General features: G+C 42.9%; 2 protein-coding genes across 11 annotated transcripts in view; one reads left to right on the forward strand and one right to left on the reverse strand.

Annotated features, from left to right (window-relative positions):
* Window positions 1-14890, reverse strand: part of LOC128322331 (translocating chain-associated membrane protein 1-like 1) — a 32179-nt gene that overhangs the window by 11897 nt on the left and 5392 nt on the right. Inside the window, exons 1-5 of one of the 3 annotated variants that reach the window (XM_053243418.1) lie at window positions 14083-14476; window positions 9821-9881; window positions 4415-4533; window positions 1016-1132; window positions 866-924 (exon numbers count right to left, since the gene is read on the reverse strand). In XM_053243418.1, the coding sequence (XP_053099393.1) occupies window positions 866-924; window positions 1016-1132; window positions 4415-4533; window positions 9821-9881; window positions 14083-14202 (476 nt within the window). In that variant the 5' untranslated portion in view covers window positions 14203-14476. Of the gene's footprint in view, window positions 1-865; window positions 925-1015; window positions 1133-4414; window positions 4534-9820; window positions 9882-11552; window positions 11766-14082; window positions 14477-14890 lie in introns of those variants that run through there. The other 2 variants (XM_053243420.1, XM_053243419.1) reach the window with 2 other exon arrangements.
* The window catches only part of ZMYND8 (zinc finger MYND-type containing 8), a 149656-nt gene continuing 149381 nt past the window's right edge, over window positions 14616-14890 (forward strand). For 2 of the 8 annotated variants that reach the window (XR_008305667.1, XM_053243407.1), the window contains exon 1: window positions 14617-14689. The gene's annotated coding sequence lies outside the window, so the exon portion shown is untranslated. Of the gene's footprint in view, window positions 14690-14890 lie in introns of all 8 variants that reach the window. The other 6 variants (XM_053243402.1, XM_053243404.1, XM_053243417.1 and 3 more) reach the window with 5 other exon arrangements.

Genomic DNA, 14890 nt, shown 5'->3' on the forward strand with positions numbered 1-14890 from the left:
AGCTGCAAGTGATATTGAGCATTTGAATACAGAAGATTTTTTCACTCTGAAAATACAAGACTATTACATTTATGATTAAAAGCAAAAGGCAGCAGGTTTAAGAGAAGAGTGCTTTTTCAGACAATGTTGTTAGCCTATAGAATTCATTGTCATAAGCATTCCGATGGCAACTAGCATAAATGATTGTAAATAAATAAATAAATCAGATTTAACAGGCAACCATGGTTTCCTGTTATGTGAACAAGCCTGGGAAAGCTGCCAGCTCACATGATACTTTCTGTAATACAAAAGGGAAGCAGAGTAAAAGCTTTTATTTTCCATTTGAACTAAACCACATTTCCATGATACATATGAATGGAGAGAACAGTTAGGCAAAGCAAACCAGGATTAAATTGTGGCTTCATGTAACACAACTATGGTTTAATTCAAAATGAAAGCAAACACTTCCCTCCTGTATATGAAAGAAAAGTGGGGAGTATACTAGCCTACTGCTCTCCAAGCATGTTTACACAGGAGGAAATCACATCCCTCTTATATCTGAATCCAGACAGTACCTTCCTATTTTCAAATATTCCTAAGGATTTAGGCCTATCACCATCAAATTCTGCCTGTAGGCTTCCCTGAAACACCTTTCTGGTCACTGTTCTTAGGAAAGATGGACCACTAGATTGACAAAGGATACCAATTCTTGTCATGAACAATTCTGAACCTCTTTTAATTAACAGAAAATTAATGGTGGACTAGATATTCAAAGCTGTTTTTAATGGAGGGAAGAGTTTTATCAGAAAGTTGATTGGACAAGCAAAACAATATACTAGATAGATTAGGCTTGATCATACTGAAGCAGAAAAAGAACAAGACTTACAACATGTGAGAATGAGGATAATCTTTCCACAACAAAGTTGGATTTGTTGTGAATTCTTCCTAAGGGGGGAAATATAAAGTTAGAATACTTGATGATATTTTGGCTAATGCACATTTAACAAATTCAAGAAAAATAACTTGACTTACTTACTGCAGACAAAATGCTTGCGCCCCAGACAAATGAAAACAAGTAGAAAAATGCAAGTTGCCCCGATTCGTTGAATTTGCTATGCTTTGTTTTTGACAGATGGAGGCGTCTATTAATTTTCTAGAAGTTAAAAAAGATACACATGGCATAAAGACATCTGTTTGTCTTTACTGACTACAATACATATCTGCCCAAGAAGCCAATCTAACATCCCTGCAATGTCAGTGTATAGCTCAACTTTAGTATTTGTTTCAGTTAGTATCTCCAAATTGGACTTTTAGTTCTTGGTAGTTGATATGAGCAAAGACAACATAATGGATATGATCCACAACAAATCTATCCTGACACAGTCAACCAGCAGTTTTCAGGAGCTGCTGCTTATGTACTGGCAAAAAAATGATGCAACATACCAGCTACCTCACAACACTGCGCCCTATGCTGGCTGCAGCCTCCTAAATAACTATGGAGATGGTCAAGTCCTATTTGGAATGCTGATCAAGAAAGGACCACCAGCAGGACAAATCAATAGATTATGAATACTATCTAGTGCAGGCTTAGCTCCAATGTAGGCTTATAGCTGGTCTGATCAATCACAACATGTACAAATAGTGCTAAATCAGATAAGGGTGCTAGACGAGATGCTCACACTGGCCTTAGCTCTTACAAAGTCCCCTTGAATTCTTCCCTTATCCTGAAAGGTCATGATAAAAAAGGAATGACAATGGCAGACTTGTGGCCTGAGGTATACACCCCTTGTATTACTATCAGTGACAAGTGCATGGATAGCCATAATATATGGCAACTACATCTGCTTCTTGGCCGATACATGTGTGATCATTGCACTAGTATTTAGTTGAGAGCAGTGTTCCCCATAAGGTGTGCACACCCATGTTTTTTTAATGTCCGTACAGTTAATTTTAGATCCCGCTCAGACAGAATCAGGATGATCCCACTCTGAATATACATGTGCACACATTGCCATGATACTGCTGCCCAGAACAAAATTCATTCTGAAGACAGAAGAAAAAAAATTAGAGAACACACTGGTTGGGAGGAGGGGAGAGGCTAGGGATGTGCAAAACGTTTTGGGTACAGAACGATCTGTACCCGAAACAGCCAATTTCGGGTGATTCGGATCCGAACTGAATCACCTTTCTGGCCCTCCGAAATTTTTCGTAGCTTTTTTCGCAGTCCCCCCCCCCCCCCCGACGTGAAGCGATACACCCTCCATTATACCTAATGGGGGGAAACCTCAAAAACGCGTAAACTTCAGAAATTCAGCCCTCTGCCCAATCACTCTGCAATTGGGGTGGTAGCCTCCACCCATTAGGCACTACCACCCCACCCCACCCTTTTGGCACAGATCCCACGTTATGCCCCCGATCTGCCCCAAAGACACTAAAACCTCAAAAATTCACCAAAAATCAGCCCTTTGCCCAATCCCCCTGAAATTTGGGTGGTAGCCTCCACCCATTGGGCACTACCACCCCACCCCACTATTTTGCCCCTGGGACCCGGTTTTCAATCCGAATTGATTCGGATTCAGATTAATTTGGATCCGAATCGAATCAGGAGTGATTCGGATGGGCCATATTCGGATACAAAACAGAACAGGGGTGTTTTGGTTCGGATCCAAATCGAAACACCAAAAATCCGAATTGCACACCCCTAGGGAGAACTGTACTTGCTGCTCTGGCTTGAATGTGGTATTGGTTCACTGTATGAGGCATGTTTATCATTTGCAGGGTACAGTCAATCTCTATGTCAGCACTGTTAATTTGCACCATGATGGAAATTTATGGATCATGCTGCCAGTTTTCTATTGTTGAACTCTGAGATCTCATGCAATTTGTACTGAAAAAATGGGATTTTGAGCTAATTTTAAACCCAAAACGTAAGAATGCCTATTGTTTCATCATATATTGACATGGCAATTTAGAATACAGTGTTATAATTAAAAGGTCTTTTTATTTAACCTGCCTTTCAGTTTTAGGAGTCCAAACACAGTATACAGTTTAAAAAGTTTCAGGAAGAAATCAATATATTGAAATACAAAAGCAAAAGAACAGTATAAAGCAAAACTAAACTCAGAAGCAGAAACAAAATCACCAACATCAATTAAGAAATGCTTGGGCAAGTAAGAGGTTTTCACCTGGTACCTAGAGCTCAGTAAGGCTGGCACCAGGCAAGTGTCCCCAGATAGTGCACTACAGCCAAGGACGTCTATCACAAAAAAGGCCACTCATCTAGCCTTTGGAAGCAAGGGCACCTAGAGAAGGGCTGCCCAAGACATTAAAATGCAGAGTGGGTTCATATGGGAGGAAGTAAACCTTTAAATAAAAGTATCTTTATCAATAGACTTCCAACTTAAGCTTGGAAGGGGAACTAGTGATAACACACGGAGCCATCTACCAAGCATTACTGCTGTGAAGTGTCTATTCATTTCGAGAGAGCTCCACATGACCCATGGTGAAATCAACCGAGTCTGTGATCTACCAAGCACTTTGGTCTACAGTCACTCATTTTGACTAAATGACAAAGTTACAAGACATATGGATCTACTTCAGGCTCATGAATGTTGGTCACTCTTCAGCTAAGCAGCAATGCCTGGACCAAAAGTATGGATGCAACATGTTTAAGGCATCACATCCATTTCAGTTGGCAGACTGAACCATTGGCTGTACAATAAGGTGTAAGGCCAGGGAAGGAGGATTGTAACTCAGTCTTCCACATAGATCAGCGATCTTCACTCTCTTTTTTGCCATTTGACAAAAAGAGAGAGAGAGACAGCCATTTCTCACTGTGCTGACCTCCATGCAGTGCTGCACTTTTCCTAACACTGGAGGGCCCCTCTAAGAGAAACAGAGCCTTGTTGAGACCCCTTGCCATCTTGGAAGGCATGCACAGAGTAACTGGGAGAGCAGTCTTTCCAGCACTTCCCCCCAAGCTCTAGCACACACCTTCTAAAATGGTGCCAGAGCTCCGTTTCCCTATACAAGTCCCACCAACATAAAATAGAGCACAGCACTAAGTGGTGGGAACAGCTGCCTCTACACAGTGGTAGGGCGACCCATGGAGTGTATTCAGCTAAAACTTCGTACAGACCTAACAAACAATTAGTCAGTGAGCCACACTTGGGGGCAGTGGAAGCTGCCCCGGCTTTGTAATGAAAAACACTGCTATAGATCTTACAATGGCAATATCTTCGAACCCTTATGGGGCCTGCTGCATCTATAGAGAAATGTGCCTTCTCAACTCCCATGGAAGGAGATTGGTTAAATAGAAGTCCAATGTCCCTGAACTAGGCAAAAAAGTATATTTTAAATTAGCTCTCTTTACTTAGAAGACATCATTAACTCAGAAAATCTAACATTCACACCCACCTAATAATTGTGAACTTACATCTAGTATGTATTCCTGAATCACTGCATGCAGAATAATGGCTATAAGCATGTAGAAAAAGATGGTAGCCATATCTTTTGGACCATATTCATAGAAATGTACTGGCTCAGGCCTGTCATCTGAAATGTACAATATCTTATTATTATAACAGTATACAATTGTATAGCATGCAATTGAGCAACATAACAGGCAACAGAAGAACACAAAGTTAACTCCCCTTCAGCAGTGCTGTTTATTTAAGATCTACACAATACATTCTTCCTCTCTAGTCAGAGGCAAGTGAGGTTAAAAGACTTTGTTTAACATTTGTATCAGCAGAACGTAACTTGTGCAGTGGTCATTATCATTCAATCTAAGAATGTATTTACCATTCCACAAATTCTGAATTGGGGCATACAGTTCAGAAGCACTTGAGAATAATCAGTTTTATATTACCAAATGCTTGGAAATACCTTCTAAGCATTTGCTATCCAAGAGTAAATAGATTTTAAAAGAAAATAAAACTTGCATGTGAGCTATTATACTTCAAATGTAACTTTGATTCAGAGATCCACTATGTATTGGATTTTGTAACACTGAAGTTCAACATTAGAAGGCAAAAGCTAAAGATGTTTTAATCAATTAATGTGTGAACCCATCAACATTTGCATAAATGGGCATATGAATAAATGTTACAATTCTAATGAAAATCAGTACACTGTCATGTAGCCCACTATAAAAAAAATATGCCTGTATTTCAGCTGCAGGTATCTCTGTGGCTAACAGATGCAGTTCACTGTTAGTATTTCCATATAGCTGATTAAGGTGTGTGTGCATGTGGGGGGGCAGTTTATAACCACTCTGTTGGGGCAAGTAGCAAGCATAGCCTGTTGCTTAAAAAAGCTTTTTCCATTTCCCATCAGCGGATTTCCCACAGCTCCAAAGAAAAGCTGCTGAACAACTTCCAATCTTAGGATGGGGTGGGGGAAGTAGATGAGCTCTCTCTTATCCCTTCCCACAGCCCACAATCTGACAGTGGCAGGCAGTTTGCTGCAGGGATCAGCTGCTAGGGAATGGGTGGAACCACATGAAAGAATCCCCTATCCTCTGCCTGGAAAGCATGCACAACAGCATTAGCAACCCCTTGTCAATTCCATCTGACTTTTCCTCCCAAGATGCAGATCCATAATAGCAGCACTGAAGACCTAAAAATATATGAATATGCAAAGGTGGCCTGCCTACATATCGTGAAACAAGATGCAAGGTGTTGCTTCTGCTACCTAGCGCTTCCTCGAAGTGCATTATAGGAGAGGCGGGAGTTAAGTTCACCCACTAGCCTCTGCCTCCCTGGGCTCAGCACTCGTTGCAGCTTGCTGTTTTCTCTTCCTCGGCCCTTCCATCCTAGCATTTACAAAGAGTGCAAATACACATTCCAAGGCCCAATGTCTTTTGGGAGGCATCTGGATCAGTTGGAGGTTGACACATTGATACTGTTGCCTGGGCAACTATTTCTTTCATCTGATTTTCCTTTGCCTAGTTCAGACTTCTTGGGCCATTTATTTATTTATTTAATACATGTGTATAATGCCCACTACTGAAGTTTCTAGGCAGTTTAAAGCATAAAACAAACCAAGAATTTAACTGCTAAAACATAAAAATCAGCTTAATACCCTTAAAAACAAGCCAACTAACTAAAAAGCTTGGTTGTTTCCTAAAAGCCAAAAGGGATGGAATAACTCTAATCTTAGCAGGAAATTCATTCCAGAGTCCTGGGGCAACTTCAGAGAAGGCATGCCTTTGAGTTGTCACAAAGCTGGTGGCACCCTCAGATGAGCCTCCCCAAAGATCTAAATTATATGGCAGGGTTCATAACGAACAAGGCGCTCTCTTAAATTATCATGGCCCCAAGCCATTAAGGGCTTTATAGGTAAAAATCAACACTTTGTATTTTGCCCGGAAACCTAGCCAGTGCAAATATTTTAGAACCAAAATAATATGGTCTCTATGGGACATCCCGGAGACCAATCTGGCAGCAGCAATCTGCACCAATTGCAGCTTCTGAACTATGTACAAAGGCAGCCCCACATATAGTGCATTGCAGTAGTCAAGCTTGGAGGTTATCAGCATGTGCACCACTATCTTAATGTCACATAAGGGCGCAGTTGGCGAACCAGTTGAAGCTGATAGGAAGCCACCGCCTCCACCTGAGATATAAGGGAGAGGGTTGGGTCCAGAAATACGCCAAACTGCGAACCTGTTCCTTCTGGGGGAGTATAACTCCATGCAAAAACAAGCAGATCTGTTTCCCCCAAAATGCAGGAACCCATTTCCTGAACTGCGGCTTCCTACAGTGAGCACTACCATCTTGTTTGGATGCAGTCTCAGTTTGTTATCCCTCATTCAGCCCATTATTGACTCAAGGCAGGCATTTAGGGAAGTTATGCCATTGCCTGATGAAGCTGACATGGAGAAGTAGATTTGGGTGTCGTCAGTGTATTCAGAACACCCTGCACCAAATCCTCTGATCTCTCCCAGCGGTTTCATGTAGGTGTTAAAAAGCATTGGAGACAATGGAGCTCTGATGGACACCATTCAAAAGCTCTCGCTTTGTAGAGCAGCAGTCTCCAAGCAACACCTTCTGAAATACGCTCGAGACGTAAAAGCACTGCAAAACAGGGCCCCTACACCCAGTCCCCACAGGCGATCCAGAAGGATACCGTAGTCTATGGTACTGAAAGCCTCCAATCCAAAAGGACCAAAGAGTCACACTCCCTCTGTCAATTCTCCTTTGGAGATCATCCATCAGGCTGACCAAAGCAGTTTCCACCCCATAGCCTGCTCGAAAGTCAGTTTGAAATGGGTCCAGATAATCTGTTTCATCCAAGCTTGCCTCGAGTTGAGAGGCCATCACCCTCTCAATCACCTTGGCCAACCATGGGAGATTGGAGACAGGCCTATAATTGCCTAACTCTTGAGTGTTAGGTAATTGCAAGTGTAAAAGGTAAAGTTGTGCCGTCAAGTCGGTGTTGACTCCTGGAAACCACAGAGCCATGTGGTTTTCTTTGGCGGAATACAGGAGGAGTTTACCATCTTTAAATGAGGTCTATTAATTGTCTTCTTTAAACAAGGAGGCATCCTACTATCTCAACCAGGACCTCTCCAACAATCTCCCTGCTTGATAATATAAGCCATGACGGACAAGGGTCAAGAGAACAGCTGGTAGGATGCACAGTTCCAAGCAGCTTGTTCATGTCCTCAGGAGTCAAAGTGAAACTGATCCAATACCCCCACACAAGAGCAGTTACTGGATAAAGCCATGAAACTCCTCTGGTACTTTGAAAGCAGGCATATCCTGTTGCCCCAAGTCAGCAGTGCACTGGGGTGTGGAAAGCACCCAATCAATCAGGGCAATAATCTTGCAGCCCTAAAAGCTACTAGTTCACAGCACTGTTGGGCTGGAAAGAACCCAACTTAGTATTAGAAAAGCTGAAGTTGGCTTTTATTATTTATTTGGTTATTAGCTGATCTTGAAGGACTTGAAGGAATATAAGCATCTGATGTTCAAATAAAAAAATCATTAAATTCCTGGTCTAGATTCCACCATGGAGCTTAACACGAAGACCAAGACTTTTTGTCTCAAAGTCTCCTGCTGCCTTAAATTACTTCATTCATTCTCCCTCAATGAAGAAGAACTTGGTCCTACAACACCTACTCAATGGTACCACCTTTTCCATGGAGCCTTTGGATTAACCTGCTAGTCCTAAGTGCACCTGAAACAAAACCTTAATTACATGCAACTACAGTTGCTCATACCCATCTCCCAATTTGTTTCTCTCCCTGTATTATAAGCCCTTGGGAGGGAAGGGATCTCTTTATCTAGGGCTACTTCATTATTTATTTATACACTGCCTGACTCCCAAGGCTCTAGGTCAGTGGTTTCCAAACTGGGAGCCTCCAGATGTTGCTGAATTATAGCTCCCATCAACCCCAGCAACAACAAGTTGTAACTGGGGCTGATGGGAGTTGTAGTTCATCAATATCTGGAGGCCCCAGTTTGGATACCACTGCTCTAGGCAGTTCACAACCATACATACAATAAAAACGCAGTTAAAGAAACTATTAAAATGAGTTAACACATTCAAAAGGTTACTAAAATATGTTAAGCCATGGATATTTATAGGGAGTGCATTCCACAGCCCACTGCCTTGATACTGTCGTCCAGAACAAAACTCATTTCTGCAAACAGATGAAAAAATTAGAGAACATACTGATGCAAAGGTTCAGTCCTATGGATTCTCCTGGGAGTAAGCCCAATTACAGTGGTATTTACTGAGTAAACAGGTACAGGATCACACCATAACCTGAGTCAATGAAGGAAAGCAGTGTGAACCTAGAAGGAAGAAAGCAGGGCTTGCCCCCACCCTTTGTACTGGTTGCAGACTGCCTGACTACTGCTCAGCTCCCCAAAATTACAAGCCAACAGGCAGCCTGTGTTATGGAAAAAGATAGCTGACTCCATAAAGCCATTTGGGAAAGAAGGGAGGGGAACTCCTGGGGAATATTCTCTTGCTTGCTTTCCTTATGGCATAACACATTAAGGCAAGTAGATCTGCCAGGTCTGAAAGCAGCTGGTGATGTAGAGCAGCAGATGTAGGAGAGGGGGAATTCTTAAGGCAAAAACAGGATCCTATCCAGGAAATAAAGTACAAGAATTGCAGAGTCTATATTTATTTTCCTTTCCTATAAATTTCTCTCACAAAACTGAAACTGTCCCTGCTAAGCTCACAGCTGGATGAGCAGGCTGAATGGTTGTTCCTGAACCCAATGTGCGGAATGGGGGAAAGAGAACACCTATGCTGCTGAGCTGCCTCTGCTCTGGAAGAAGCAGACAGGTGAAAAGTGCTAGGCTGCGGAGATGAAGGAAGACACTGTGGTGGGAGGTGGACAAGAATCCTCTTCCCATCCTGCCTTATGCTTTTTTCTTGGAGATGAGCTAGAGCAAAAGAATTAGAGAAGTAAACCAAGACAAGCAATTTGCTGCTGCTGCCATCTTCACTCTTCTCTTTCCAGAAGAGAAAGTGGAGGAGATCATAAGGAGTCATCTGCTGCATTGTGCCTTGTAGTGAGCACCGCAGAGGGGGGGAAATGAGTTGTTACCCAGCAGGGCAGGGAGGCCAGCAGCAAGTAGGCAGGCAGTGCCTACAGTAGTGGGACAGAGATGCATGCTGCCCTGCTACAACTGCTTCACTAGGGTTCACAAAAGGGCACCACAGCATACTCCCTGTGTTACATCTGGGACAGGTGCCCCATTCACATAGGCATTGTTATCAGCTAACTTACTAATGCAAAACATATCCACATTTTATTATTTACAAAGCTAAATTATTTTAAATACTATAAAACATGCAGATTTAGCATTGATCTTACCTGTCGTATAGGTAACATTATACTGAACAGTAATAAACATGATGGCATATTTGGCTGTAACCTAAAATTTAATATAACAGAAATATAACAGAAAGAGATATGTTATAATACTGTATACTTATACTGTTTATACAAGAACATTGGTACATTTCCCTAAAGTTTGTGTGTGTTGTGTTACTTGCAACTTGGTAGCCAAGCCAGTGTGTGGTCATCAGAACTCTGATTTTTCTCTTCAATGCAATCATATGCATGTCTACTCAGAAGTAAGTCCTGCTGTGTTGAGTAGGGTTCACTTCCAGGTAAGCATGCACAGATTACATTTTTAGTCCTTGACCTTGCTCAGTACAAGATCAGGGACAATCCCCCTATTCCCTGGAGCAAGGGAGGGAAAACAAATCTCCTATTCCCTTCCACCTGGCTGTAGAAGTGGAGCTAGTGGCCATCACCATATCCCACAACAGTAAATAAATTCCATATATTAGTTATGCATTGTGTGAGAAGTACTTTCCTTTGTCTGCTCTGAATCTCTTGCCGACCCATGCCAATGAATGATCCTGCATTCTAGTAATTATGAACAAGGGAGAACTTTCTCTCATACCAAGCACAGATTTATAAGTGTCAACCATGGCTTTCATTACCTCTTTTCTAAACTAAAGGGCCCCCACACTTTGTTATTCAGTACCACCAGATTAGATAATCTCATGGAGATTTTAAAAAATGAACTCATAATTAAAGTATTTAAAATGATTTAAAACCGTTAGCTAGTAAAATATCAACAAAACGCTTAGTTAAACAGGTGCATCTTTAAGGCCTTCCTAAAGGTCACTAGGTATGTTAAGGAGAGAGATGATTTTGATCTGCCTGTTCTGGATGGAGTCACACTTCCCCAGAAGGAACAGGTAAACAGTCTAGGGGTGCTTCTGGATCCAAGTCTCTCTTTGGTGTCCCAATTTGAGGCAGTGGCCAGAAGTGCCATCTATCAGCTTCGGCTGATACACCAGCTGCGTCCATTTCTTGAGATAGATGACGTCAAAACAGTGGTACATCTGCTGGTAACCTCCAGACTGGATTACTGCAATGCGCTCTATGTGGGGCTGCCCTTGTACGTAGTCCGGAAACTACAGTTGGTCCAGAATGCGGCAGCTAGGCTGGTCTCTGGGTCATCTAGGAGAGACCATATTACTCCTGTATTGAAGGAGTTACATTGGCTGCCAAAATGTTTCCAGGCAAAATACAAGGTGTTGGTCATTACCTATAAAGTCCTAAACAGCTTGGGCCCTGGGTATTTAAGAGACAGTCTTCTTCGTCATGAACCCCACCATTGAGATCATCAGGAGAGGTCCGTCTGCATTTGCCATTGGCTCGTCTGGTGGCTACTCAGGGACGGGCCTTCTCAGTTGCTGCCATGAGGCTTTGGAATTCACTCCCTAGTGAAATAAGAGCCTCCCCATCTTTGACAACTTTAAAAAAGTCTTTAAAGATGCATCTGTTCACCCAGGCTTTTAACTGATATTGTTTTGATGGTTTTAATGTTGTTTTTAGACTATTGTTTTAAAATTTTAGACTGTGTTTTAAATTTCTTGTTTTGGTTTTTAAATTTTTGTTTTACTTTTTAAATCTTGTTGAGTCCTCAAGGATTTAAGCCAGAGATTTAAAGATTTAAAGATTTAAGCCAGAGACGTAAGTTTTGGGCAGTATAAAAATATGTTAAAAATAAAAATAAGGCTCTTACTGCATTGTAGCTCTAACAGCACATCTATTGCTCTGTACAACCAAGAGTAAACCTCCAGCCCTGATGTAAGCAACCTGCTACATGTCTCTTGTTCTGGTACTGCTCAGAATTGAGGAGCAGGACTACGGCAAATCTTCTGCCTGTGTTTTAACATAAAATTAAAGGGAGGGTCTGACTATATTGCTTTAAGTCCGTACATCCTCACAAGTTCTTTGCATTTGAATTATGCCAGCCAGACATCTTGACACAGTGCCACTTCATCTCCTCCCTATCATTTTAACCAATACAATTATTTTGGCCAATACAGGGGTGTGTGGTATCCAGACCATTTGGTAACAGCTAGAACCACAAACTGCTACATTGGCTCTATGATTAAGGCTTTCCTCAACTTGCCAAGTCAATACAGCAACAACTAGAACTTCTTGGACCTGATGAACTCTATTCTTACTCCCCAACTCGACCACTAAGCCCCAATTGACTAATTTTTATCTTTGTTCCTTAGGAACATCCTCTCTCTTGCTCAACATTCTGCAATTGTCATGCTTATGTCATTCCTGAACCACTGTCCCCTTCTCTGTAATTGCCCTTCCCCACCATATGCACTAAATTGATAACTACTTAAATCATTGTTGAGTCCTTGAGGACTCATCTATTTATTAGATGTAAGTCTTTGTGACCCTGTCTATAGTTCACCTATTAGTATTTACTTCAGAACAGCTAAGGATCTAGCAGTGGCTGGTGTGCATGCTGTTGATCCTGCAACTGAGTGTTGTCTTAGGTCAAATCAAAATCTGCCTGTTGATCTTCATTCAGTATGGTGCACACTGGAAGATGCATGGTCTGTATTGCTTCAGCAGTGTGTATACAGGTGCCCTTGGAAAACATCAGCATCCTGCCTCCACCTCAATTGTGAAGTTGTGAGACCCTAAACTTAAGTCTATACAAGTAACAGATTTCTTCTCAATTAGCCAATTGAGACAGCATTTGTGAGGGGACTAACTTATCACAAGTGTGGCAAATTCACTCCATATTAACTTAAGGCTGTACACCTATCTTTAACAGGTTCCCTCCCCTTCCACATTTCCATTTTGTGGGTTGATGAGTCAAGAGTCTAAGGGCATATTCTCATGTCTATCAGTCTGGAAACCCCCAAGACTTGGATATTTTATAGGCCTATTAGCAGTAAGGCACACAAAGCTGTTTGTGCCTCCCACTAAGACACTGTTAAACAAAAATATCCCATTTTGTGCCTTGCTAATGGCTATGCTGAATACTCATGTGCACATTAAGGATCAGTTACCTACTGTTACATTGAATTGGGGTAAAAAGCAGTTCTTCAATCATCTGCAGGTGAACCAGAGTTTTCAATACTGCTACACCCATGAAGGCTACAGCCCTTTGCACTTCTCCCTCCTTCTGAACAAACATACACAGGGCTTGGATACAAGGCCAAACAGCAATGAAGCAGCATGGGCACATTTTTACTATGGTAGGCAGAGCTAGCTAATTAGAACTACAACAATTTACAGTATGCCTAATTCAGTACCACCACTACTTTAATGTAAACTCATAAATACTTGACAAAGCTCATTTTAGCCATGCTTAAGTTCTAGGGGAAAAAAGACACCAAGTTTTAAGTCTGATTGGAGACACTATATTACCCTATGATGTATAAGCCCATCTCAGGCTTGAATCTTTCTCTAGTTCCTCAGCTGTGAGGTTGATGTACTTTGCACCTGCTCAACACACTTTATTCTTTCTTTATATGCTCCAGAGTTGAACCCTGACACTAAACACAGATGCTAGGTCCAAGTCTTAGTATTGAGACCAGCTCCAGTGGGAAGTCCTGAAAAAGGCAGGGGGCTCACTGAGATGGTACAAGCTGAACAAAACCTCTCGACGAAGGTTACACGGTGACTTTACTTCCCTCTTGATCTTAACTCAGTCTTTTTAGATTGCGATCCTTCAGGAATTTTTACTCAACGTAAAGCTCCATGCATGGTACCATACAAACAGCTCGTTCTGCGTTAAGTTTAAAAGTAACACTTTTAAAGAATTAAATAATTTATATGAAGAATTCTAATTAAAGAACAGTTTTGCTGTTTTTTAAGTATACCGCCGAGAGTTGGAATGTGCCCCTCTATTCAAGACAAAAAGTTATTAAGTAGCTTGACTTTCATGCCTGAGTAACTTGGCAGAGGACCCCAGAGTATGCTTTCAGTTTTTATCCTCTACCCATTGGTGAACAAGGGCCCCACCAACTTGCAGCGATGGACACAAAGTCCTGAAGCCAACCCTAAACTGCTCCTCCCGCAATAAGACAAGCCCTACTCAACCAATGATTGAGAGTGCGCACGTTGAAGGGGTTTACGATTACAAGAAAAGAAGGCAAGGCTCGAACCGGGGACGGGCGGGGCTGCGGGCAAAGGGGGATACTCCGGGAGAAGGGGGCGTGGCTCGGTCAAGAAAGGCGCGTGCTGCCGCTACCCACTTCGTCCACCCCTCCCCCTCGGTCCTGGTAGCGATATACCTCGAACATGAGGCCCAGAAGGAGGCCCATGGCCAAACAGGACACGGCGTCCGCGTGGTTCTGGATGACGAACTCATGGCTCAGGACCGGCGGGCTCTTGTTTTTCTTCCGGAGCCCCATAGCGGTGGAGACTTTCAAAGGCGGGGGGCTCCAGGGCCGAAAGTTGAAGGCGAGGGGTGGGGCGAATGAGAATGAACAGCCGCAGTTCTTGTATTCCTCCACAATCCTCTTCACCTCACGCCCAGTAAACACCAACGACTCCCGGCCCCGCCCCTTCTACAACGCTTCCCACCTTTCTCTCTAGGCTCATCCAATCGCCGTTCTGGATCAATAGTGACTGAGGGCTTCAGCGGCTAATCGCTGTACTTGGCTGGAGGCGCAGGTTCCAAGGGAGGGGGCGGGGACTCCGGAAAGAGGTTTGAGAAAGAGGCTGGTCAACGTTCGAAATGGCCGTTGGATGGGGGTGGGTGTTCGCGTGAGTGGCACCTAAATCCGGCCATTCAGGGGCTCTCGGAGGCGGGACCCACTGGAACCCGGCGCTGCGACGCGTAGTGTTGCTCAGTGCTTGCAGTAGAGGCGGCATCTTCGAGGGCTCGTGACTAGGAAGGTAGGAAGAGCATCAGGTATTGAGGGGGGGGGGGCGGGGAGGGGCTCCTAGGACCCCGGAGTGATGGGTGACCCTGGAATTTGCTTTTGTTCGTCAAGCTTCTTTATGATGAAGTGATGGATGTGGAATCCCAATCCTGTGTATGCTTTCCCAAAAGAAAGCTCCTTTGAACTTAGCGAGGCTTATTTGGGTATAGAGATG

Source organism: Hemicordylus capensis, chromosome 4, assembly GCF_027244095.1.
Source record: "Hemicordylus capensis ecotype Gifberg chromosome 4, rHemCap1.1.pri, whole genome shotgun sequence".
Classification (NCBI taxonomy): domain Eukaryota; kingdom Metazoa; phylum Chordata; class Lepidosauria; order Squamata; family Cordylidae; genus Hemicordylus; species Hemicordylus capensis.